Below are 25,847 nucleotides of genomic sequence, written 5' to 3'. Positions count from 1 at the left end.
TTTTCCACATTTTGTCACGTTACAACCACAAACGTAAATGTATTTTATTCGGATTTTATGTGATAGACCAACACAAAGTGGCGCATAATTGTGAAGTGGAAGGAAAATGATACATGTTTTTCAAATTTTTTTACAAATAAAAAACTGAAAAGTGTGGCGTGCAAAAGTATTCAGCCCCCTTTACTCTGATACCCCTAAATAAAATCTAGTGCAACCAATTGCCTTCAAAAGTCACCTAATTATTAAATAGAGTCCACTTGTGTGTAATCTAATCTCAGTATAAATACAGCTGTTCTGTAAAGGCCTCAGAGGTTTGTTAGAGAACATTAGTGAACAATCAGCATCATGAAGCCCAAGGAACACACCAGACAGGTCAGGGATAAAGTTGTGGAGAAGTTTAAAGCAGGGTTAGGTTATAACAAAATATCCCAAGCTTTGAACATCTCATGGAGCACTGTTCAATCCATCATCCGAAAATGGTAAGAGTATGGCACAACTGCAAACCTACCAAGACATGGCCGTCCACCTAAACTGACAGGCCGGGCAAGGAGAGCATTGATCAGAGAAGCAGCCAAGAGGCCCATGGTAACTCTGGAGGAGCTGCAGAGATCCACAGCTCAGGTGGGAGAATCTGTCCACAGGACAACTGTTAGTCGTGCACTCCACAAATCGGGCCTTTATGGAAGAGTGGCAAGAAGAAAGCCATTGTTGGGAAAAAAAGCCATACGAAGTCCCGTTTGCAGTTTGCCACAAGCCATGTGGGGGACACAGCAAACATGTGGAGGAAGGTGCTCTGGTCAGATGAGACCAAAATTGAAGTTTTTGGCCTAAATGCAAAACGCTATGTGTGGCGGAAAACTAACACTGCACATCACCCTGAACACACCATCCCCACTGTGAAACATGGTGGTGGCAGCATCATGCTGTGGGGATGCTTTTCTTCAGCTGGGACAGGGAAGCTGGTCAGAGTTGATGGGAAGATGGATGGAGCCAAATACAGGGCAATCTTGGAAGAAAACCTGTTAGAGTCTGCAAAAGACTTGAGACTGGGGCGGAGGTTCACCTTCCAGCAGGACAACGACCCTAAACATACAGCCAGAGCTACAATGGAATGGTTTAGATCAAAGCATATTCATGTGTTAGAATGGCCCAGTCAAAGTCCAGACCTAAATCCAATTGAGAATCTCTGGCAAGACTTGAAAATTGCTGTTCACAGACGCTCTCCATCCAATCTGACTGAGCTTGAGCTATTTTGCAAAGAAGAATGGGCAAAAATTTCAGTCTCTGGATGTGCAAAGCTGGTAGAGACATACCCCAAAAGACTTGCAGCTGTAATTGCAGCGAAAGGTGGTTCTACAAAGTATTGACTCAGGGGGGCTGAATACTTTTGCACGCCACAATTTTCAGTTTTTTATTTGTAAAAAAATTAGAAAACCATGTATCATTTTCCTTCCACTTCACAATTATGTGCCACTTTGTGTTGGTCTATCACATAAAATCCCAATAAAATACATTTACGTTTGTAACGTGACAAAATGTGGAGATGTTCAAGGGGTATGAATACTTTTTCAAGCCACTGTACCTGTATTTGGCCCATTTCCATCTAAATCCTTCTTATCCGTGTAATTGTCCAAATGTTTAGTTTAGTTTAGACATACAGCATGGATACAGGCCCTTCGGCCTACCGAGTCCGTGTCAACCAGCGATCCCTGCACACTTACACTACCCTACACACTAGGGACAATTTTACAATTATACCAAGCCAATTAACCTACAAACCCGTACGTCTTTGGAGTGTGGGTGGAAATGGGTGATCCCGGAGAAAACCCACTCAGGTCATGGGGAGAACATATAAACTCCGTGCAGGCAAGCATCCATAGTCAAGATCGAACCCTGGTATCTGGCGCTGGAAGGCAGCAACTCTACCGCTGCTCCACCATGCTGTCTTTTAAAGGTTGTGATTATTTCTATCTCTAGCACTTCCTCAGGCAACTCATTCCATGTACCCACTACCTTCTGTTGACCATCCATCGCCTTTAAACCTATCCCTCTTACCTTAAATCAATAATTTATAGTTTTAGATTTTGGCCATACACTTTATCTAGGCCTGTCATCTATATAATTAAAAGTCTCATCTTGACCACTTCCTGTCTGCGCTGTATATTGATTTTAGAAAAACCCTGCCATATAACGCTATGATTTTTGGCCATATTACTTGCAGTCCTCCTCCGCTGAGCAGGCCCTGAGGATTTTTCCCATTGATTAAAAAAAAAAAAATGATGAGTGTTTAAAATACCTTGAGATCCTCTCGCCTGCCAATCACCACAATGAAGGTAATGCCCCATCCGGGGGGGGGGGGGGGGGGGGGGGGGTTACCTTCATTACAGCAGGACTATGAAACCCCAGATGCCTGAACATGACTCAGTCAGTCTGCAAGATCGTGAGGGAGAGGCTAGGACTCTCATTCTAGGCAATTTCTTGAAAATGAAATGAGTTGCTTGCCCTGCCCTGTGCTTGAAACTGCAATGGAAATGAAATGAAAATGCAATGAGCTGTTTGGCCTTCCCTGTGCTTGAAACTGCAAAGGCAATGGAAATGAAGTGAAAATGCAATGTGCTGTTTGGCTTGTCCTGCCCTGTGCTTGATACTGCAATGGCAATGGAAATGAAGTGAAAATGCAATGAGTTGTTTGACTTGGCCTGCCCTGTGCTTGAACTGCAATGGCAATGGAAATGAAGTGAAAATGCAATGAGCTGTTTGGCTTGGCCTGCCCTGTGCTTGAAACTGCAATGGCAATGGAAGTGGTGAAAATGCAATCAGCTGTTTGGCTTGGCCTGCCCTGCGCTTGAAACTGCAATGGCAATGGAAGTGGTGAAAATGCAATCAGCTGTTTGGCTTGGCCTGCCCTGTGCTTGAAACTGCAATGGAAATGAAATAAAAATGCAATGAGCTATTCGGCCTGCCTTGTGCTTGAAATGAAATTGAAATGAAATGAAATGAGTTGTTTGGCCTGCCTGAAACCACTAATTTCGGCCCACAAGCCCCTATTAGCCGAGAAACCAGTCCCTTTTGCCCAAAATACCAGTATTAGCCCAGGGCGAGCATTTTGGCCTAAAAGGCCCTTGCAAGGCCAAGAAAAGTCCAAAAAAAGTGCCTTTCACTGAGATTTCACTCAATGTTTTTTAAAAGATCCTCTTCGGCCCATCGGGCCTGTACTAGCCCAGGAGGAGTCCCTTCGGCCCATCAGTAAGTATTACCCCTGCAAGTATTAAACCTTAGCCCAATATTTTTCTCCGTTCCTTCATTGGCTGCCTGTGAGTTCCAGGCCAGGATAGACTTTCCTCCTTCATTGCTGTGAACTGCAGAAAAATATGAAAAATGTCTAAAATTGATTCTCCACCCTCTTCCCCTTCTCTCTCTCACAGAGTCTCTCATCTGTTTTGGGCAGAATTTCTGGCAGTTTCTGAGCTGGCAGCCCACCAGGCCTGAGTGACTGAGCTGCCAGCCCACCAGGTCTGAGTGACTGAGCTGCCAGCCCACCAGGTCTGAGTGACTGAGCTGCCATCCCACCAGTCCTGAGTGACTGAGCTGCCAGCTCACCAGGCCTGAGTGACTGAGCTGCCACTCACCAGGCCTGAGTGACTGAGCTGCCAGCCCACCCAAGCCTGAGTGACTGAGCTGCAGCCCACCAGGCCTGAGTGACTGAGTTGCCAGCCCACCAGGCCTGAGTGACTGAGCTGCCAGCCCAAGAATCCATTCCGCCCACAATGTCCATACTAGCTCTCTGGAAACCAGTCCCTACGGCCCATAACACCCATACTAGCACCCCCACTGGCCACCAATATTGGAATTGGTGGAGAGGTGGAATATTGTGTTGGGGGACCAGCCCTCCCATGTGGGACCCAACGGGTCCCACTTAGTCTGGTCATTTTATAAATTTTTCTCGATGGTCACCCTTTGTTCCAGGGGAAACAGGGAAAAGATATGTCGCTTGGTAGGTCAGTAGCCATTGAATTGACTACTGACTACTACAAGACCACTTGCCATGCATCCGACGAACATCAATTCATGATGTTTCAAGGTCATGAGGTCGTAAGTGATAGGAGCAGAATTAGGTAATTCGGTCCATCAAGTCGACACCATGCAATCATGGCTGATCTATCCCTCCCTCCTAACCCTATTCTCCTGCCTTCTCCCCATAACACTTGACACACTACTAACTCACGGCTATTCCTTGAAATTCCATTTCAAGCAGAGTGCAGGCCACCAAATTCAATTTCATGACATTTCAAGTAGAGTGCAGGCCACCAAATTCAATTTCATAGCATTTCCAGCAGAGTGTTGGTCACCAAATTCAATTTCATATATTTTCAAGCAGTGTGCAGGCTATCAAATTGCCAAACAACTCATTGCATTGTCATTCAGGGCTAACAAATCATTTATTGCAAGTCATTGCAGACTCACAGTTCAGTTGATTCATAGCTTAGAATCATAGTTGTGGACTCTCCCTCGCGATCTTCCATAGTGACCGACTCGCGTCCAGGCATCCGGGATTTTATAGTGCTGCCCCCCCCTGAAGGGGCGTTACCTTCATCGTGGTGATTGACTGGCGAGAGGACCAATCAGCTGATCTCAAGATCTTTTTAAACACTCATAACTTTTTTATTTTTCATCGATCGGAAACCTCCTCAAGGCTTCCTCAGCGGAGGAGGACTGTGAGTAAGATGGCTAAAAATCATAGCGATATATGGTAGCGTTTTTTTCTAAAATCAAAATGCAGCGCAGACAGAAAGTGGTCAAGATGTGACTTTTAGTTATTTGGAGAGAATTGCCTGCTACACAAGTAAAGTATGACACAAAGTTATAGCTCTTGCTGGCACATGCTTGTCAAATTACTTAGGTGAAGTGAAACAATTTAAAAATAGGTCTCTATTAAATGTATTTTCAATCAGATTGCTGGAATATTGCTAGGGAAAATTAGTCCATGATGTTCATAATTCAATAACTTCCATGTTTATTTACTACACTATAGAAAGGGAGCTATATAAACTCCCTTGAGTCTAAACCAGTTAAAATCCAATAAATGTCATTGTTGTAATGTGAGAAATATAATAGTGAGAAATATAATAGTAAATTCATGGATAGCAACCTCTCACAAATGGCAATAATATTCTTTATTGCAGTTAAAATGTTTAAGGGATAAATATTGGTCAGGACTCTGGAGATACCATTGATACCATGGGATAATGAAGCGCTCTGGGGCCTAAGACAATGCATTTCGTTGTCTCTGTACTGTACACTGACAATGACAATTAAAATTGAATCTGAATCTGAATCTGAATCTGAATCTGAAATGTAGCTCAGTTTCTTCTAAAATGTTACCATTCCCTCACAATGGTTGAGTCTTAGTGTCATACAGTGTGGAAACAGGCCCTTCAGCCCAACTTGCCCACACTGACCAATATGTCTCATCTACACTAGGCCCACCTGCCTGCGTTTTCCCTATATCCCTCTAAACTTGTCCTATCAATGTACCTGTCTAATTGCTTCTTAAACACTGTGATAGTCCCTTCCTCAACTACCTGATCTGGCAGCTCGTTCCATCCACCCACCACCATTTGCGTGAAAAAGTTACTCCTCAGAGTCTTATAAAATCTTTTTCCCTTCACCTTAAACCTATGCCTTCTGGTTCACGATTCCCCAACTCTGGGCAAGAGGTTCTGTGCGTCCACCTGATCTAGTCCTCTCATGATTTTATACATGGTGATTTCATACATGGTTTATATGATGTCTCAGCATTTTCCCTCATTCACCCACGAAGGCAGGGAAGTTGTCAGTTACTTTATCTAATCAACTGCTTTACTAAATAACATAACTTGCAGAGACACATGCAGTATTCTTACAAAGTGCTCATCAGTATACAGGAAACTGATTTCAGTAATATTTATATGGAAATGATGCATTCACAAGACAGACATCAGTTGTTCCATGTTCCAATATGCAGTGTGCTGTGTGATGGTATCAGTTTTGACTGAAATTGGGACCGGAAAGGGAATCATGTGGCGGTCCCTGGGGGTTAGGCCACTCCTTGGGTCATCCCCCTCGGCTCTTGAGGGACAGGGACGATTGTCTTCCCACAGGGTTTCCCAGGTCCTGCTCACGGGGGTGTTCTCGAGACTTCATTAAACTACTTTTGATCCTGTCTGGCATCTGGCCTTTTCTTCACCTCGTCCAGGCCGCGACAATCTACAATTTCATGACTTACAGGTGATGGCATAGCAAAACTGCAAAACTATGAACAGTCGATGGTACAAAATTAGACACAAAATAACATCAAGTTATTGCAGTACAGAATGTCAGTTAAACTGTATTTGAAATATTTTGTAGAATTATGGTGGCCACGTTACAAGAAGGATGTGGTAACATAAGAGAGAATACAGAAGAGAATCACCAGATGTTGCCTGGAATGGAGGGTTGCAGTTATAAGGGGAGACTTGATCGACTAGGTTTACCCTCACTGGAAGGTCACAAGCTGTAGGGTCTATAGAGTTTTATTAAATTCTGAGGAGCAGAGATAGGGTTGAGAGTCAGAATATTTTTCACAGGCCAGGGGAATATAGAACCAAAGGGCATAGGTTCAAGGGGAGAGGGGGGAAGTTTAAAGGAGATTTGAGGGGTACATTTTTCACACAGAGAGTGGTCAATGGAGAGGCATCATGGATGGGGTGGGTCAAAAGGGTCTGTTTCTGTGCCGTATGTTTCTGTGATACTAAGATTATGTTCTCTCTTCCAGGTCACAGTTGGAGAAATGTTGCAATGCATCTCAAAATTTTATTGTTACACAAGAAAATTCACCATTGGAAACAAACTTCAGTTATTATGCAGAAACTAAAAGAATTTTTAAAGTTACACCAGATGTTGTAGATTTATTTCCTAAGGTAGGTTATGTTTTATTTTGTGCCTGCATGTGCATGGATTAAAGGACAATCAAGATGAAAATCGTCAACAGGAATTTATATTATTATTGATTCAAATACTTTCATACACATGTACAGAAGACATGTTGCATTTTTAATATGTTATTTACTGTGGGGGGTGGAGATCTTCATTTTTAACAGTTTTCTTCACCCCAGATTATTAGAACATAGAACAGTACAACACAGAAATTGGACATTAGGCCCACAATGTTTGTGCTGAACATAATGCCAAGCTAAAGCGATTTAATTAAAAAGCGAAATTCCCTGCATTTCCATGTGCCCATCTAAAAGTACCTACAGGATAAAATATCTCTACCAGAATACTTCCTGGTCTCTCACTAGCTCTCTGTTGCCGTGGTTCAGCCTGGCACTAGCAATGCTGTAAGACTGGCAACAAATCTTCTTAATTTTTCGCTTTCCATCCTGTACAAGTTACACAGAACATTTGTTTTATACGAGAATGCAATCCGTGTTCAATAGCACTGACTCAAGCAGACTCGCCTGTTCGCTGTTCCAATCCTGAATATTTTACAACGATGTTACTGACGCTATCTACATAAACCCCAACGTCCTCGCCTTGGTTCTGAACATTAGAATAAATCTAGTCACAATCTACTACAACTAGCATTCACATACACAGTTTTTCAAAGAACACCAAAGTGCAGCATCAATTTAGAGGGTGTCCTGGGTTTGTAAACTGCAATGGTAGATCTATCAGGACCTGGAGAGACTTGGTGCTTGTACAGAAGGTTGGGCTGACATTCCACTTTACCCCTCATTAGATTATTGACAGCGTGTCACTGGTCAGAGAGTCTTTAGTCAGAGGGTGGTAAATCTGTGGAATTCATTGCTACAGAAGGATGTGGAGGCCAAGTCCATGCATATTTTTAAGGTGGAGTAAGACAGATTCTTTGAATAGTAAAGGTGTCAGGGGTTGTGGGGCAAAAGCAGGAGAATGGGGTTGAGAGGGAAAGATAGTTCAGCCATGTTTGAATGCTGGAGTATACTTCGTGGGTCGAATGGCCAAATTCTGCTCCTCGAACTTACGGTCACTGTTAAGAAGTGGAGGAACCTGGTTGACAAAGTTGCAGTCTTTCTCTTGAGACCTTGTGTCCCTTGGCCACTAAAGACAGTAAAAGGGTAAGGCTGTTAGTCTCAGAAGCTTGTAGGCTGGGAGAGGCTAAAATAAGGTAATCTCCATATTGAACCATCACTGATCCTTCAGAAAACACAAAATATAGATCTTCCTATAATGTCATTTAAGTGAGTGTTCTGCTAGAGTACACTGTGCAAAAACAGAGTCACATTCAATAGGTTGAGTAGCTAATCCTGAAACATTCATGTCTAGAACAGCAATGTTTGCTAGCAGTGTGCCTTGGTAGTTTTCTACAAAAATCCACATCCAGTTTTCCTGGTTCCATTGAGCATTCCAGATCCATCAACAAAATGTTTTTAAGGGATATCTGTGGTTTCATTTTCATTAGCTGTTTGACTACTGTCCTCATTATTTCCTATACCATCAGCATGTAAAAATTTCCCGCGCAAAATCTTTTACATTTCTGTAAAATAGACAATTTTTAAATGTTGTTTTTGATAACAAGATTGCTCCCCAAACGTTCCAATCACTCAAACTACCAATTTCAAATTCCCAATTTAAATATACCTTAATCACCAATCTCCCCAAATGCCAATTTCTTTCTGAAATGCGGGCATCTTATATCCAGAATAGAGGCACCCACATTTCTAATACCTTAATTTGGATTCCAAATGGTCAGTGTGGAATCCAGGTCTCCCACAAATCGATTTCAAAGGAAAGAAACAATTAAAAAAACACAGGTATTACAAAACAAAACTCATTGCTTACACTTGCCCCTTTACAACCTTCACAAATAACTAGAAAACTGAGATGAAACAATTAATTTCCATGGTGAAAATTTACAACACCTAATCCAAAGAAAATGACAATGGAAATGAAATGAAAATAAGATGTTGTTTGGCCTGCCCTGTGGTTGAAAATGAAATGGGAATGGAAATGAAATGAAATGAAAATGAGATTAATAGTTTGGCCTGCCCTGTGCTTGAAACTGAAATGGCAATGGAAATTAAATGAAATGAGATGAGTTGTTTGGCCTGCCCTGTGTTTGAAATTGAAATGGCAATGGAAATGAAATGAAATGAAAATGAGATGAGTTGTTTGGCCTGCCCTGTGTTTGAAATTGAAATGGCAATGGAAATGAAATGAAATGAAAATGAGATGAGTTGTTTCGGAGTGCGGAGCGCTGTGGTGGCGCGTGGCTGCGACCCGACTTCAGAGCTCGGAGGCTTCGGCTGCAGGCCCTGTGGACGGTAACATCGGGAGCTCACGGGTCCCTGGTGGGAGACCGCTTTTCGGAGCTGCTGCAATGGCAAACTTCGCACGCCCGAATCGAGGGGTTTAAATCGAAATGAAATGAAATGAAAATAAAATGATTTGTTTGGCCTGCCCTGTGCTTCAAATTGAAATGGAAATGAAATGAAATGAGTTGTTTCGCCTGCCTCAAACTACTCATTTCGGCCCACAAGGCCCCTATTAGCCGAGAAACCAGTCCCTTTTGCCCAAATTACCTGTATTAGCCCAGCAAGTACATTTTGGGCCCAAGATGCCCGTAGCAGGCCAGGAAAAGCCCAGAAAAATGCCTTTCATTGTACTCTGTTGCCATCAGTAAGTATTCCCCCTGCAAGTATTAAACCTCACCCCAGCATTTGTCTCCCTCCCTTCATTGGCTCCCTGTGAGATCCAGGCCAGGATAGACTTTCCTCCTTCATTGCAGTGATCTGCAGAAATAGTGGGAAAATGTCTAAAATAGATTCTCCACCCTCTCCCCCTTCTCTCTCACAGAGTCTCTCACCTGTTTTGGGCAGAATTTCTGGCAGTTTCTGGGCTGCCAGCCCACCAGCCCCGAGTGACTGAGCTGTCAGCCCACCAGCCCTGAGTGACTGAACTGCCAGTCCACCAGGCCTGAGTGACCGAGCTGCCAGCCCACCAGGCCTGAGTGACTGAGCTGCCAGCCCACCAGGCCTGAGTGACTGAGCTGCCAGCCCACCAGGCCTGAGTGACTGATCTGCCAGCCCACCAGGCCTGAGTGACTGAGTTGCCAGCCCACCAGGCCTGAGTGACTGAGCTGCCAGCCCACCAGGCCTGAGTGACTGAGCTGCCAGCCCACCAGGCCTGAGTGACTGAGCTGCCAGCCCACCAGCCCTGAGTGACTGAGCTGCCAGCCTACCAGGCCTGAGTGACTGAGCTGCCAGCCCAAGAATCCATTTGTCCCACAATGTCCATACGAGCCCTCTGGAAACCTGTCCCTTTGGCCCATAGCACCTGTACTAGTGCTCCAGAAAGCCCCCCCCCCCTCCACTGGCCACCAACATTGGAATTGGTGGAGAGGTTGAATATTGCGTTGGGAGACCAGGCCTCCCGTGTGAACATGGGACCCAACGGGTCCCACTTTCTCTAGTACAAAATAATATTACATTGTGCCACATCTTTTGCAACAACTTAACAACTCACATATAATTCATACTTTAAACCAGTTACTGGCTTGGTTCAGCAGTTACCATGGCTAGAACGCAATCATACAAAATTTAAGGAAACATTTAGACCTCGAAACAAAGGAATGCTTGAAGTTAGACACAAAACGTTGGAGTAGATCAGCAGGACTGGCAGTATCTCTGGATAGAAGGAATGGGTGATGTTTCGGGTCTAGACACTTCTTCAGACTGAGAGCCAGGGGAGAGGAAGACACAGAGATGTGGAAGGGTAAGGGGTGAAATGAGAGGTCAAAGGTGACGTAGATCAATGAAAATGTAGAATAGATCATTAGTTAGGGGAAGTTGAGAACAAGGCATACAAAGATAAAATGTAATCTGGATGAGTTGGAGAACTAGGATGGGGGAGAGATAGTGAGAGAGGGAATGCAAGGGTTACTTGAAGTTAGAGAAGCCATGAGTCATACTGCTGGGTTGAAAGCTGCTCAAGCGACATATGAGCTGCTGTTCCTCCAATTTACATTGCCCAGGACAGAAAGATCAGTTTGGGAATGGGAGTGGAAGTGTTTAGCAACTAGGAGATTAGGTAGGTTTAGGCGGACTGAGCGGAGGTGTTCAGCGATACGATCGCTGAGCCTGCACTTAGTCTTGCCGATATATAGGAGTCCACAGCTGGAACAACGGATACAGTAGATGAGCTTGGAGGAGGTGCAACTGAACCTCTGCCTCACCTGAACGGACTGTCGGGGTCCTCGGACGGAGTCAAGGGAGGAGGCATAGGAACAGGTGTTACATCTTCTGCGGTTGCAGGGGAAAGTACCTGGGGAGAGGTTTGTTTTGTTGGGAAAGGATGAATTATTCAGTGAGGAGCGGAGGGAACGGTCTCTGCGGAAGGTGGAAAAGGGTGGAGATGGGAAGATGTGACCAGTGTTGGGATCCTGTTGGAGGTGGCATAAATGTCGGAGGATTATGCGCTCTATGCGATGGCTGACCCCTTTACACTATCCACAATACCTGAAGTTATTGATCAAGTTGACCAAAATCAAAGCTTAACATTCCAAACTCTGGTTTATTATTGGGGGCGCCATCTTGGGGCACGGCTGCTAGCTAGCAGCTGTCCGTCTTTTTCACTCTTTTCTTTAATTTTTAGTGAGTTTCAGTGTTTGTTATTAGGAGGTCTAGACTTTTTTATGTGGGGGAGGGGGGGGGGGGGGGAGGGGGAAACTACTTTCTAGCTCCCTACCTGGCCGGAGAGGCAGCTTTTCTCCGGGTTGCACCGTCGACCCGTCCTCGCGGCCTACCAGTGGGCCTGGAGCGGTGTTTTCCCGAGGGGACCGCCCAGCACCTCGGCTTCGGCGGCGGCACAGCGCTGGAGCGCTATCGCGGAGCGGAGCGGGCGATGCCTTGCCTGGGTCGCCGCGCTGGAGCTCCGGTGAGCTGAAGACCGCCGATAAAAACATCGCGGAGCTGCGGGTGTGCGGAGCAGGCAGCTGCGGGCGGCAGCGCTGACTTCAACATCTGGAGCCTGGGATCTCTCGATGAGATCGCCAGTGGTGGAGCTCCAACCGTCGCGGCCTTGTCGGCTTCGGAAGCCGCGGTCTCCGGTAAGGAAGCGGCCGTTCCAGGTGTCCCTAGCCGCTGAGAGGACTCTCCCGACTCCGGAGCACCATCTCCCGGCGAGAACGGCCTGGAACATCGGGCCTCCGTAGAGGCAACTGTGGAGACCTCAATTGGCCCGACTATGGGTGAACTGGGGATGGGGACTGGACATTGTGCCTTCCCCCATAACGGTAACCATTGTGGGGGGATGTTTCTATGTTAAAGATCCTTATTGTTCCGTTTCCAAGATGGCTGCCAGAAGGGAGAGTGAACTCTGGCGCGATTAGCTGCCGCTGCTCTCTCTTTGAATTGTGTCTTTGAATTGTGTCTTTGAATTGTGTATTGTTGATGTCTTTACTATTTTTTTATTATTTTTTTGTCGTTATTTTTTGTTTTGTTTCATTCCGCTTACATGTTTTGTATTCTGTTTACTAAATTTTGTAAGGTGTTCTTGAGACTCTTGAAAGGTGCCCATAAATAAAATGTATTATTATTATTATTATTATTATTATTATGATTATTATTATGATTATTATTATTATTATTATTATTATTATGACTCAGATTATAAAAGCTATTAGTTGTACAGTGTGTCTGCTGATTGATGTGTGCACCGTTGAAGTTGTGCCCATGCATCTTATTCAGCAGGGGAGTGAAACAGATGGGTCAGCAAATTACAAATTGTATGGGTTTGCAGAGAATTGATGGAGTTAGTTTTAAAAAAATGTTAATTGCTTGAAAACATATCTGCTGAAAACAGTAACAAAGATCAGCTTGTAAACTTAAGGTTACTGATTAGAACTTAGCCAGAACTGTGAACGATAATCCCTTCATGATAGGAATGTGTTTGATATATCCTAAGCATCCCGTAAAGATATAGAAGCCTGGATTTCACTTGTGTGTTCAGAGTGTGTAAAGTTATTATAGTCATAGAACGATACTACGTGGAAACAGGCCATTTGGCCCAACTTGCCCACACCGACCAACATGTCCTATCTACACTAGTCCCATCTGCTTCCATTTGGCCCATATTCCTCTAAACCCGTCCTATCCATGATAGTTTCCTCTCTAGTTTCCCACCGTGTTCTCGGATATATCTGATCCATTCCAGGAGGTTTGTCTACCTTATACAAAATGCAGGAGTAATGCAGCAGGTCAGGCAGGATCAATGAAAAATATGGATAGGCAATGTTTCAGCCAGGACCCTTTTTAGAATCTAAATTCATTTTTAGAATCTGTTTGAACCAACTCTATCTTCATGATCTACAAATGTTTTAAAGTTTACTAAAGTTTGCGTGACTAGATTCTGACCTAAATTTCTCAACCACATACAAATTCCGTCAGTCACCTTTTCTGTGAGAATTCTTTGTATGCCATTAGTCATGCATTCTTCCTTGCCCCATATCATCAGATCTGAAGGTGGCTTCTTGTTTGGTTTCACAATGTATTATTTTAAGACACAGCTCCCCAACCACACGAACTTGGAGTGTTAGAATTCTGTCCTTTGAATATACTTTTTGCTCTGGAACACGTTGGTTTAATAATTGGCAAGTGGGCTTCATTTCCTTGACAATAGTTTCCAGCACTTTATGATGACGAACCTTCTGCTAAGCAGCCTACAGTTTTGTAGTGTCGAAAACACTACAAACACTAACTAAACTAAGAACTGAGTTGTCTTGATTGCACTAAGGGCTATTGGTGAAATTATGTTTTTTTTAATCTATTGATTTATTATTATTATGTTATCTATGTTTAATGTGTTTATAGGCCTGCTATGGGAATGCAAGTAAGAATTTCATTATTCTGTGATGCGTATATGGGACAATTAAATATTCTAACTTTTGACCCCCGCTTTCCATATTCTGCCTTTCTTACTGCCTTTGGTTTCCTAAACTTTCTCAGAATTTTTTGGTGGAGGCATGTTCTCTGAATAATTTAAAGAGAGAGCTTGATAGGACTTAAAGATAGCAGAGTCAGGGGATATGGGGAGAAGGCAGGAATGGGCTACTGATTGTGGATGATCATCCATGGTCACATTGAATGGCGGTGCTGGCTCGAAGGGTCGAATGGCCTACTCCTGCACCTATTGCCTAATTTAGGGAATTTTGAAAGATCACCAACAATAAATCCACCATTTTTGCAAAATTCTCTTTTAAGACCTACATTCAGGACCTGGAAATATGGGCACTTTTAATCTCATTCATCTTAACATTTAGGTTTTCAAGTGTATGATTATTTAGAGTTCCTAATTTTTGCCTTGAGAATCATTATTATTTCTCAGATGCTTTTAATATCTTTGAGCACAAATGCAAATATAAAATATTGTTTGAAGATTTTGTTATTTCATTTCCATTGGAAAAGTCCAGAAAAAGTGCCTTTCACTGAGATTTCACTCGGATATCTTTTTAAAAGAGCCCCTTTGGCCCATCAGGCCTGTACTAGTTCAGGAGGAATCCCTTCAGCCCATCAGTAAGTATTCCCCCTGCAAGTATTAAACCTCACGTCAGTATTTTTCTCTCTCCCCTCATTGGCTCCCTGTGAGATCCAGGCCAGGATAGTCTTTTCTCCTTCATTGCTGTGATGTGCAGAAAAAGATGAAAAATGTCTAAAATTGATTCTCCACTCTCTCCCCCTTCTCTCTCACAGAGTCTCTCACCTGTTTTGGGCAGAACTTGTGGCAGTTTGAGTTGCCAGCCCACCAGGCTTGAGCGACTGAGCTGCCAGCCCACCAGGCCTGCGTGACTTAGCTGCCAGGCCTGAGTGACTGATCTGCCAGCCCACCAGGCCTGAGTGACTGAGCTGCCAGCCCACCAGACCTGAGTGACTGAGCTGCCAGGCTTGAGCGACTGAGCTGCCAGTCCACCATGCCTGAGTGACCGAGCTGCCAGCCCACCAGGCCTGAGTGACTGAGCTGCCAGCCCACCAGGCCTGAGTGACTGAGCTGCCAGCCCACCAGACCTGAGTGATTGAGCTGCCAGCCCACCAGGCCTGAGTGAGTGAGCTACCAGCCCACCAGGCCTGAGTGACTGCCAGCCCAAGAATCCATTTGGCCCACAATGTCCATACTAGCCCCCCCCCCCCCCCCCCCACACACACACTGGCCACCAATATTGGAATTGGTGGATAGGTGGAATATTGTGTTGGGGGACCAGCCCTCCCGTGTGAACATGGGACCCAACGGGTCCCAGTTAGGCTAGTAAGTTAATAAGTTCGAGGGGCAGAATTAGGCCATTTGGCCCATCAAGTCTACTCTGCCATTCAATCATGGCGGATCTATTGTTTCCTCTCAATCTCATTCTCCTGCCTTCTCCCCATGACCCATGACACCCTTACTAATTAAACTCAGCAGGTTAGTTAAGGCTAGTGGGAGAACTGTGAAGTGGAAGGAGATGGAAAGAGACAGCAAGGTAGAGAAGTAAATGTTCATACCGCTGGGGGGTAAACTACCCAAGCGAAATAAGAGGTGCTCATCCTCCAATTTGCGCTGGGCCTCTGACAATGGAGGAGGCCTAGGACAGAAAGGTCAGATTAGGAATGGGGGGGGAGTTGAAGTGCTGGGCCACCGGGAGATCAACTTGGTTGAGATGGACTGAGCGGAGGTGTTCAGCGAAACGATCGCCGAGCCTGTGCTTTGTCTCGCCAATGTAGAGAAGTTGACACCTGGAACTGCGGATTCAGTAGATGAGGTTGGAGGAGGTGCAAGTGAACCTCTGCCTCACCGGGAAAGACTGTTTGGGTCCTTGGATAGAGTCGAGGGGGTTGGTAAAGGGCCTGGCAGCTAAGTCACGCAGGCCTGGTGGGCTGGCAGCTCAGTCGCTCAAGCCTGGTGGGCTGGCAACTCAAACTGCCACAAATTCTGCCCAAAACAGGTGAGAGACTCTGTGAGAGAGAAGGGGGAGAGAGTGGAGAATCAATTTTAGACATTTTTCATCTTTTTCTGCACATCACAGCAATGAAGGAGAAAAGACTTGAGGAATGGTTTGGAACAAGGACTGTTTCACATTGTCAAAACAAACCAAGTGTAGCTGGAACCCATGGATCTCACAGGGAGCCAATGAGGGGAGAGAGAAAACTACCTCTAAGTGTTGATAATTGAACCCAAGATAATTTCTCATGTATGTACTGCTCTCATTCTTCAATAACAGTTATCTGACATCCTTTCCCTTTCTTCTGAAATGTCAAGTAGCCCAGAATATTCAGTTCATAGCTTTAGTGGGTAGACCTGATCCTATCAACAAAAAATGTGTAATTGGAGGAAATTACAACATCTGTCAAAGGGCAGTTTCATGCTTGGTGGCAGAACATTTTAAGAGCAAGTTTCCACGAGTCAGCAACAAGAGCAAATGATTGACAAAAAAGTGGTCTGGCTAAAACATGCAATTTCTTGAGTTTTTATTGCGTTAGCTTAGCTTAGTTTAGAGACACACCGTGGAAAAAGGCAACTTTGGCTCACTGAGTCTGCTCCGACCAGCGAACACTATCCTCTACACACTAGGGACAATTTACAATTTCACCATGCCAATTAACCTGCAAACCTGGAAGCCTTTGGCGTGTGGGAGGAAACCGGATCACCTGGAGAAAACCCACGCAGGTCATGGGGAGAACGTACAAATTCAATACAGACAGTACCCATAGTCAGGATCAAACCTGGGTCTCTGGTGCTGTAAGGCAGCAACTCTACCACTGTGCCACATGTTTTGAGGTCGTATAGATCAGAAGTGGGTCCTTCAGCTGAACAGCTCCATGTGCGGCTTTTGGCCCATCTCCACGAATCCCATTTGCCCACATTAGGCCCACGTCCTTCTGTACCTTGCCTATATAATGGCCTGACTAAATGTCTCCTAAACATGATGATTGTATATGACCACTTCACCTCCCCTAGCAATGTGTTCCATATATCAACCACTCTCTGGGTAAAACCTTTCCACTTAATCCCATTTAAAACACTTCTCTCTCACCTGAAAGCTATGTCCTCTTCTTTTTTGATACCAGTAACGTGGGAAAAATATTATGACTTTCGATGCTTCATAATTTTATATATACCTTTATAAGGATTGCACAGTGGTGCAGCCAGTAGAGCTGCTGCCTCACAGCATCAGAAACCCAAGTTCCCCCTGAACTCAGGTGCTCTTGGGTATGTGGTGTTTGCTGTGTGTGGTGTTTGCACTGTTACTGTGTGGATTTCCTCTGTGCTCTGGTTTCCTCCCATGTTTCTGTCCCAGAGATGTGCAGGTTTGTAGGTTAATTGGCCTCTGTAAATTGCCGCTGGTATGTAGGGAGTGGATAAGAAGGTGGGATAACAGAACTAGTGTGAACGGATGGACTCAGTGAACCGATGGGCCTGTTTCCATGCTGTCTCAATCAATCAATGTTAGCATTTATTTTGATAGGACTAGAATATAAAAACGGGAATTTAATGCAGAGACTTTAAGGCACTGATCAGACGGCATTTGAAGTATTGCCAGCAGTTTTTGGCCCCATATCTGAGGAAGGATGTTCTGGCATTAGAGAGGGTCCAGAGAGGTTTACGAGAATGATTCCGGGGATGATTGGGTTAATGTAAGATGAGCTTTTGACAGCACTAGGACTGAACTTGCTGGAGTTTAGTTCAGTCTGGATTGAATTGCAGAGTTCAATAGTCTGAATGGTCTAATTCTATTCTTATGACATGAATTTATCAATCAATGAATCCATCAATTCCATCAATCTATTGGGTCATCCTTCAGACTAGTTTGATCCAAGGGAAAAAGAAATTACCTATCAAATCTTTTGCCATAACTAAAATGTTTTAACCCAAGCAACATCCTGATGAATCCTTCTGATTTCCCTCACATTCTATAAGTATAAGATATGGTCATGGGCTTTCACATGGGTTCCAGCTACACTTGGTTTGTTTTGACAATGTGAAACAGTCCTTGTTCCAAACCATTCCCCAACTCTTCCTCCACTACTACATGACTGCTACATGACAAAGTGTGAACTGTGAAGAGGATGCTACGAGGATGCAGGGTGACTTGGACAGGTTGGGTGAGTGGGGGCAGGTACATGGCAGATGCAGTATAATGTGTATAAATGTGAGGTTATCCACTTTGGTGGTAAGAATAAGAAGGTAGATTATTATCTGAATGGTGTCAGATTAGGAAAAGGGGAAGTGCAATGAGACCTGGGTGTCCTTGTACATCAGTCACTGAAAGTAAGCATGTAGGTACAGCAGGCAGTGAAGAAAGCTAATGGCCTTTATAACGTGAGGATTTGAGTATAGGAGCAAAGAGGTCCTTCTGCAGTTGTACAGGGCCCTGGTGAGACCACATCTGGAGTATTGTGAGCAGTTTTGATCTCCTAATTTAAGGAAGGGCATTCTTGCTATTGAGGGAGTGCAGCGTAGGTTCATGAGGTTAGTTCCTGGGATGGCGGGACTGTCATCTGATGAAAGAATGGGCTTGTATTTACTGGAATTTAGAAGGATGAAGGGGATCTTATAGAAGCATATAAAATTATTAAGGGATTGGACAAGCTAGATGCAGGAAACATGTTCCCGATGTTGGGGGAGTCCAGAACCAGGGGTCACAGTTTAAGAATAAGGGGTAGCCATGTAGAACTGAGATGAGTAAAACACTTTTTCACCCAGAGAGTAGTGAATTTGTGGAATTCTTTACCTAAGAAGGCAGTGGAGGCTGATTCATGATGCATTCAAAAGAGAGTTAGATAGAGCTCTTAGGGCTAGAGGAGAAGGCAGGAACGGGGCACTGATGGCGGATGATCAGCCATGATCACATTGAATGGCTCGAAGAGCCGAATGGTCTACTCCTGTACCTATGTTTCTATTCCAAAGACGTGCAGGTTAATTGGCTTCTATAAAATACCCTTAGTGTGTAGAAAGCAAAGTTCTAACATAGAACTAGTGAACTGTGTTTATTTGTGGTGACCAGGTGATCGATGGTCGATGGGCCAAATGGCCTATTTCTACGCTGTGTCACTAAAACTAAAACTACAGAATCCATCTAAAACACTCTGAACAGGTTCTGTATCCAGCTAGTTCTCAAATGAGCTTTGGAACATTACAGGAAAACTGACACTTTTTCTAAACCTCTGCCTCAAATATTTCCTTTGGGAAATATACCGCAAGGTAATTCAATGAAGTTGATTGTGTACGTTGAGTTTGCTGTAGAATTTGAGAAATTATTACATTGTCAGAGATTCTAACTCAATTTTATTGATTTTGTTTAGACAATACCATTTAAACAACACAAATATAAGACCTGCTCCGTTGTTGGAAATGCAGGAATTTTAATTAACAGTAGCTGCGGAGCTGAAGTAAATCGCGCTGACTTTGTATTCAGGTAAGAACCAAATCATGGCTTGGGAATGTTCTGAAAATATCGTTCAGTATGAATTCAGCTGGTACTTTGAAATTGATCTCCATCACTGGAATTTGCTGGGAATCCAACACGATCCATTTGATGATTTCATAATTTTCATAATTCTATGCCAAATAATTAAATATTCATCTATCACATTAATTATCTTTGCAAGTCTGATGAGAAAGTTGTGTTTTTTAATTTTTTTTAATTCTTCAGAGTTGCTTATATAATGCAGTAGTTTAAAAAAAAACTGTTTTAAAATGTATATTTATTTGCAGGTGCAATCTTCCCCCTCTCACAGATTATGAAAATGACGTGGGTACGAAAACAGACATCGTGACATGCAATCCAACCATCTTAATAAAAAGGTGATTATCAATTTGGATTTCAAAGTAAACCCAAAGAGAAATGTGACATTTATCTGATTTATCCATGCTTGGCCCATATCTTCCCAAACCTTAGCTATCCACGTACCTCTCTGAGTATCTAAAGTGGAATTGTCCCTGCTTCTACCACTTCCTCTGGCCATGTAAAGTAGAATCCTACATTGATTGTAAACAAGACACCTATCGATCTTTATCAATGATGGCTCTCTTGTACATAGGATTTCAACTGATAACATTTTTGATTACGAATTTTGAAATATAATCTTAGTTAATTAATTAGTTATTCCCATGTTCTCCAAGGTATGATGAAATTCCTTGTGCACATGAAGCTCATAGAGCATTCTGTATACATGAGAGAAACAACAAATACACCAGCAAAACACAGGGTAGCGCAGTGGTGGAGATGCTGGCTGCCTTACAGCGTCAGAGACCCTGCTTCGATCTTGACTACAGGTGCTGTCTGAACGGAGTTTGTATATTCTCCCTGTGACCTGCATGGGTTTTTTCCGAGTGTTCCGGTTTCCTCTAAACTAAACTAAAAAGCAAATGTTAAGCAGCAGAAGTTCACAAATATTGTGTAATCTGACTGAAGTGCAATAACAGAACAAGTGATTGAAATTGAGTTAAAAGTGAGAGTACGGGGAAGCCACAGGAGGTGGTTACATCACATTGGTTGCAGTCGGTCTCATTCTTGACCTCACTACTCAGGTCTGTTCGGGTACATGAATGGGTTGGGAGGTCAGTTGCTCCTGGTGGAGAGATCTGCGGATCTGAAAGTAGATTTAAGAGAACATTGGACACAAGGAACTGCAGATGCTGGTTTTTTTAAATAACACATAGTGCTGGAATACCTGAACGTGTCAGGCAGCATCTTTGGAGAACGTGGTTTGGTGACTTTTCAGGTCGGGACCCTTCTTCAGACTGATTAGTACTGAGCAAAGCAAACAGACATAAAGCAAATTGTACAATTGTGTAAAGCACCTCATATTTCGCTTGGGCAGTAGTATGAACATTGACTTCTCTAACTTCAAGTAACCCTTGCCTTCCCTCTCTTTCCATCCCTCCCCCTTCACCGTTTTGCCACCAGTCAGACTGTCCCCAATTACATTTTATCTTTGTTTGCTTTGTTGTCACCTTCTCATTGCTAACAATGGTCTTTTCTATATATTCCTTGAGCCTCGACTCTTTTGATGTCTCATTTTCACACACTTTACCCTTCCTTATCTCTGTGTCCAGCTATCCTCTGGCTCTCACTGAAAAAGGTTCTTGACCTGAAACGTCACCCATTCCTTCGCTCCAGAGATGCTGCCTGTCCCGCTGAGTTGTTCCAGCTTTTTATGTCTATCTTTGGTGTAAACCAGCATCTGCAATTCCTTCCTAGATATTACATTTGCTCAGTATATTGACTGCATTCTGTGAAATAATTCATTATTTTTTGTGTTTAACATTGACATATGACACAGCAATGAAAAAGTAACACATTATTGTAAACTCTGTCACAATATAACTATGGTTGTCAAAGAATTAAAACCATCAGTCATTTTAATTTAGTTTAGTGACACCACATGGAAATAGGCCCTTTGGCCCATCGAGTCCGCACCGACCAGTAATCCCCACACATTATTCTATACGCACTAGGGGCAATTTACATTTATACCAAGCCAATTAACCTACAAACCTGTATGTCTTTGGAGTGTGGGAGGAAACCGAAGATTTGGAGAAAACCCACGCAGGTCACGGGGAGAAGGTAAAGCTCAATACAGACAGCACCCGTAGTCAGGATTTAACCTGATCTCCAGCGCTGCAAGCGCTGTAAGGCAGCAACTCTACCGCTGCGCCACCTTGGCTGCCCTAATCACAATGAAATACTGCTTATCCTTGCACAAGAGAGCAGTGCAAAGAGCAGCGAGTGAGATAGAGAAAGAGAGGGGATGGAGCAAGAGCCTCAGCAATTTCCTCCCTAGCTTCCTACGTCCTTGTAAGAAGCTAGGGAGGAAATTGCTGAGGCTCTTGCAGGGATATTTGCATCAACTGTAGCCTCAGATGAAGTTCTGAAAATCTGGAGAGTGACTAATGTTGTACCATTATTTAAGAAGAGCAGCAACAACAAGCCAGGGAACTACAGGGTCTAACATCAGTGGTGGAAAAGTTGCTGGGTGGGATTCTTAAAGACAGGACGTGTTAGCATTTGGATAATTGATAGTTTGCACTTGGGAAATAGTGTCTCACAAACCTGTAGTTTTTTTTAAGAGGTCACAGAGAAATGATGAGGGCAGGGCAGTGAGCATTGTCTATGAGAAAAACATTTTTCACACAGAGATTGGTGAATCTCTGGAATTCTCTGCCACAGAAGGTAGTTGAGGCCAGTTCATTGGCTATATTTAAGAGGGAGTTAGATGTGGCCCTTATGGCTAAAGGGATCAGGGGGTATGGAGAGAAGGCAGGTATAGGATACTGAGTTGGAAGATCAGCCATGATCATATTAAATGGCGGTGCAGGCTCGAAGGGCCGAATGGCCTACTCCTGCACCTAATTTCTATGTTTCTATGTGGACTTCAGGATGGAAATTTAGATCACGTGAAATTCAAAGGTAGCCAATTGGATTGGAAATTAACGGAGAAAAGAGCCAAAGGGTATTTGCGGAGTGTTTTTTTACTGATTGGAGGACTATGACCAGTGGACTGCCTCAAGGATCTGTGTAGGAAAGAACTGCAGATGCTGGTTTAAATCAAAGATAGACACAAAAAGCTGGGGTAACTCAGCGGGACAGGAGCATCTCTGGAGAGAAGGAATGCGTGACGTTTTGGGTCGAGACCCTTCTTCAGACTGATCAAGGATTCAGATTCAGATTCAGATTCAGAAAACTTTATTGTCTGTCATAACAGAAAATCTTCTTTGACGTGGCTCAACATACAACCAGGACAATGTACTGATAAGCAGTCATACAACACAGATTTCTGCGAGCACACACAGTGTGTATAGATCTTAAAAGCAAGTATAAAGATTAGAAACTATAAAAATAGACAAGATAAAAGTTGTGTATACGTGTAAAGTGACAGTGCGTCAGGGTTAATTTGTTCCTTGTTCATTTTTTATTTAAGCTGTTTATGGCAATGGGTATGCATGAGTTTTTGTGGATGTTTTTCTTGGATAGGGGGACTTTATATCGGCGGCCTGATGGCAGAAGTTGGAAGGACTTGTGCAGGGGGTGGTTGGATCCTGTGTAATGAGGTTGGCTTTCCTTTTAACTGCCTGGGTGTGGAGTACTGATAATTGATTTTGAGTTATGCCAGTTATTTTGCTTGCTTGATTGATGATCAGGGAAAGCTTTGATTTGTCTTTGACAGAGGTGAGGGTGAACCAGGATGTGATGTTAAAGGTGAGTACAGATTCTATAAGTGATTTATAGACAGCTGTTAAAATGTCCTGTCTGACATCAAAGCTCCTGAGTTTCCTCAGCAGGAACAGGCGTTGCTGTGCCTTCTTGTACACAGAGTCTGTGTGCTGGGAGAAGGACAGGCAGGTGTCAATCTCTGTGCCCAGGTATCTAAAGGCCTCTACCTGCTCAACTGTCTGCCCATTCAGCCTCAAAGAGAGGTTGGGGGGAAGATGTTCGCCTCCCCCCACAACACAGCTCCTTGGTCTTTGAGATGTTAAGATCCAGAGAGCTCTCTTTGATCCACAGCATCAGGGTGTTGACCTGCTGATAGTAGGCAGCCAGAGAATTGTGATCCTTGATGTGGGCCACCAGGGCCATATCGTCTGCATACTTAAAAAGGGAAATGTCACTGTTATTGTTTGTTATGTTGTTTGTGTAGATGGAAAATAAAATCGGTGATAAAACACAACCCTGGGGGCCACCGGTGTTTAAAATCATGTTCTTGGATTTAAAACCATTTACCACCACATGCTGAGGCCGGTCCTGCAGGAAGTCTTTTATCCACAGGATAAGTGATGGGTTGACTTGTAGATCCAGAAGGCGGTTGCAGAGGGTGACCGTGTTGACTGTGTTAAAAGCGGAAGAAAAATCCATAAATAAAATCCGTGTGTGGGGGTGTGGGGAGTCCAGCTGTCTGCTAACTGTGTCCAGGAGAGTCAAACAGGCATCCTCCACCCCATGCCTTGCCTTATAGGCAAACTGGAGTGGGTCAAGCCTGTCCACCACCATAGCAGTGAGGTGATCACTTACCACCCTCTCCATACACTTGGAAAGAATGGATGTGAGTGCCACCGGTCTGAAGTCCTTCATCTCCCTGGCGTTAGATTTCTTCGGCACCGGTATAAGTGTGGACTCCTTCCACATCCGTGGGACACAGCTGGAGTCAAGGAGATGCTGGAATAGCTGAGTGATGACATCACCCAGCTGAACTGAGCATTCCCTCAGCACCTTGCCCCTGAGCCTGTCCGGGCCAGAAGCTTTGTGAGGGTTGATGCGGCCCAGTATAGATGTAACCTTCCTTTTATCCACTGTGATTGATGAACTGCTGGTGAGGGTCCAGTCATTCTGGGGGTGTGTCCTGTCAAACCTGCTGTAATAGATGTTGAGTTGCTCAGCAAAGGTGGCGGGGTCAGAGCATTGGATCAGGGCCGGTTTCTGGGCTCTGTGCTGGGTCAACTGTGTATGTTATCTATATTGACTTGGATGACAGCACAGCCAACATTGTCAGTGAATTTGCAAAAGTTACCAAAATTGGTGGTGTATGAGGCAGTGAGGAGCACACATTGGGCAGCATAGTAGCGCAGTGGTAGAGTTGCTGCCTTACAGCGCACGGCTTACAGACACGGGTTTGATCCTGACTACGGGTGCTGGCTGTATGGAATTTGTACGTTCTCCCCGTGACCACGTGGGTTTTCTCTACATGCTCCGACTTCCTCTCACACTCCAAAACGATGTACAGATTTGTAAGTCAATTGGCTTCAGTAAAATTGTACATTTTCCCCAGTGTGTAGGATAGTGTTAATGTACATGGTGATCGCTGGTCAGCGTGGACTCAGTGAGCTGAAGGGTCTGTTTACTGCGCTGTATGTCTGATGTCTAAAGATATCAAAGTTTACCTAGATCAATTATGTAGGAGAGCCAAGAAGGGCGAATAAAATGTAAGTTTGACAAGTGTGAGATGTTGAACTTTGATTTGTCAAATCAGGGGAGGACACACAATCAATGGTAGAGCCCTGAAGAGTGTTGTAGAATAGAATGATTGGGGAAAGGATGCATGGTTCCTGTGTCTGGTGCATAGTGTGGTGGAGAAGGTGTTTGGAATGCTCGCTTTTATCAGGAAGAGTATTGAATACAAACATTGCCCCCCCCCCGCTGCGGATATGCCAAAAGGACCCCTCTCTACCAGATGAACTGAACGAGTTCTACGCACGGTTTGAGGTTAAAAACAGCACCCAGACACGTGCACTACTGCTATCTCCCAGTGACCAGTCGCTTAGGCTGTCCGCAGCCTGAGTTAAAAAGGCCTTTGCCAGCATCAATCCACGCAAAGCTGCAGGGCCGGACAACATTCCTGGATGCGTTTTAAGAGACTGTGCCGAGCAACTGAAAGATGTCTTCACAGACATTTTTAACATCTCACTCAGCCAGGCAGTAGTGCCCAACTGTCTTAAGAGTGCTACCATCGTCCCTGTCCCGAAGAAACCAAACCCAGCCTGCCATAATGACTTTCGACCAGTGGCTCTAACACCCATAGCAATGAAGTGTTTTGAGCGACTGGTTATGCAGCACATCAAAAAGAGTCTACCTGCCGACCTAGACCCACTGCAGTTCGCCTACAGAGCCAACCGATCCACAGAGGACGCAGTCTCAACAACACTGAACCTCGTACTGTCACACCTTGATCGGAAAAATACTTATGCCAGGATCCTCTTCATAGACTTCAGCTCTGTGTTTAACACAATCATTCCGCAGCAGCTGGTGGAGAAGTTGGAGCTATTGGGGGTTGATGCTGGCACATGTAACTGGGTCCTGAACTTTCTATCACAACGGCAGCAGACAG

General features: G+C 44.2%; 1 protein-coding gene and 1 long non-coding RNA gene across 2 annotated transcripts in view; one reads left to right on the top strand and one right to left on the bottom strand.

Annotated features, from left to right (window-relative positions):
- The window catches only part of LOC116966891 (alpha-2,8-sialyltransferase 8F-like), a 71,830-nt gene that overhangs the window by 27,323 nt on the left and 18,660 nt on the right, over window positions 1–25,847 (top strand). The window contains exons 4-6 of the mRNA XM_033013259.1: window positions 6,794–6,938; window positions 19,329–19,441; window positions 19,741–19,830. Of these exons, the coding sequence (XP_032869150.1) occupies window positions 6,794–6,938; window positions 19,329–19,441; window positions 19,741–19,830 (348 nt within the window). The remainder of the gene's footprint in view (window positions 1–6,793; window positions 6,939–19,328; window positions 19,442–19,740; window positions 19,831–25,847) is intronic.
- Window positions 23,721–25,611, bottom strand: LOC116966899. Its single transcript, XR_004410088.1, has 3 exons — window positions 25,601–25,611; window positions 24,619–24,620; window positions 23,721–24,032 (listed from the first exon to the last, which is right to left on the bottom strand). It is a non-coding gene; the product is annotated as an uncharacterized LOC116966899 (long non-coding RNA).

The sequence above is a fragment of the Amblyraja radiata genome, chromosome 2 (genome assembly GCF_010909765.2).
Source record: "Amblyraja radiata isolate CabotCenter1 chromosome 2, sAmbRad1.1.pri, whole genome shotgun sequence".
In the NCBI taxonomy this organism is placed as follows: Eukaryota; Metazoa; Chordata; class Chondrichthyes; order Rajiformes; family Rajidae; genus Amblyraja; species Amblyraja radiata.
This window is presented reverse-complemented; position numbering and strand designations above follow the sequence as displayed.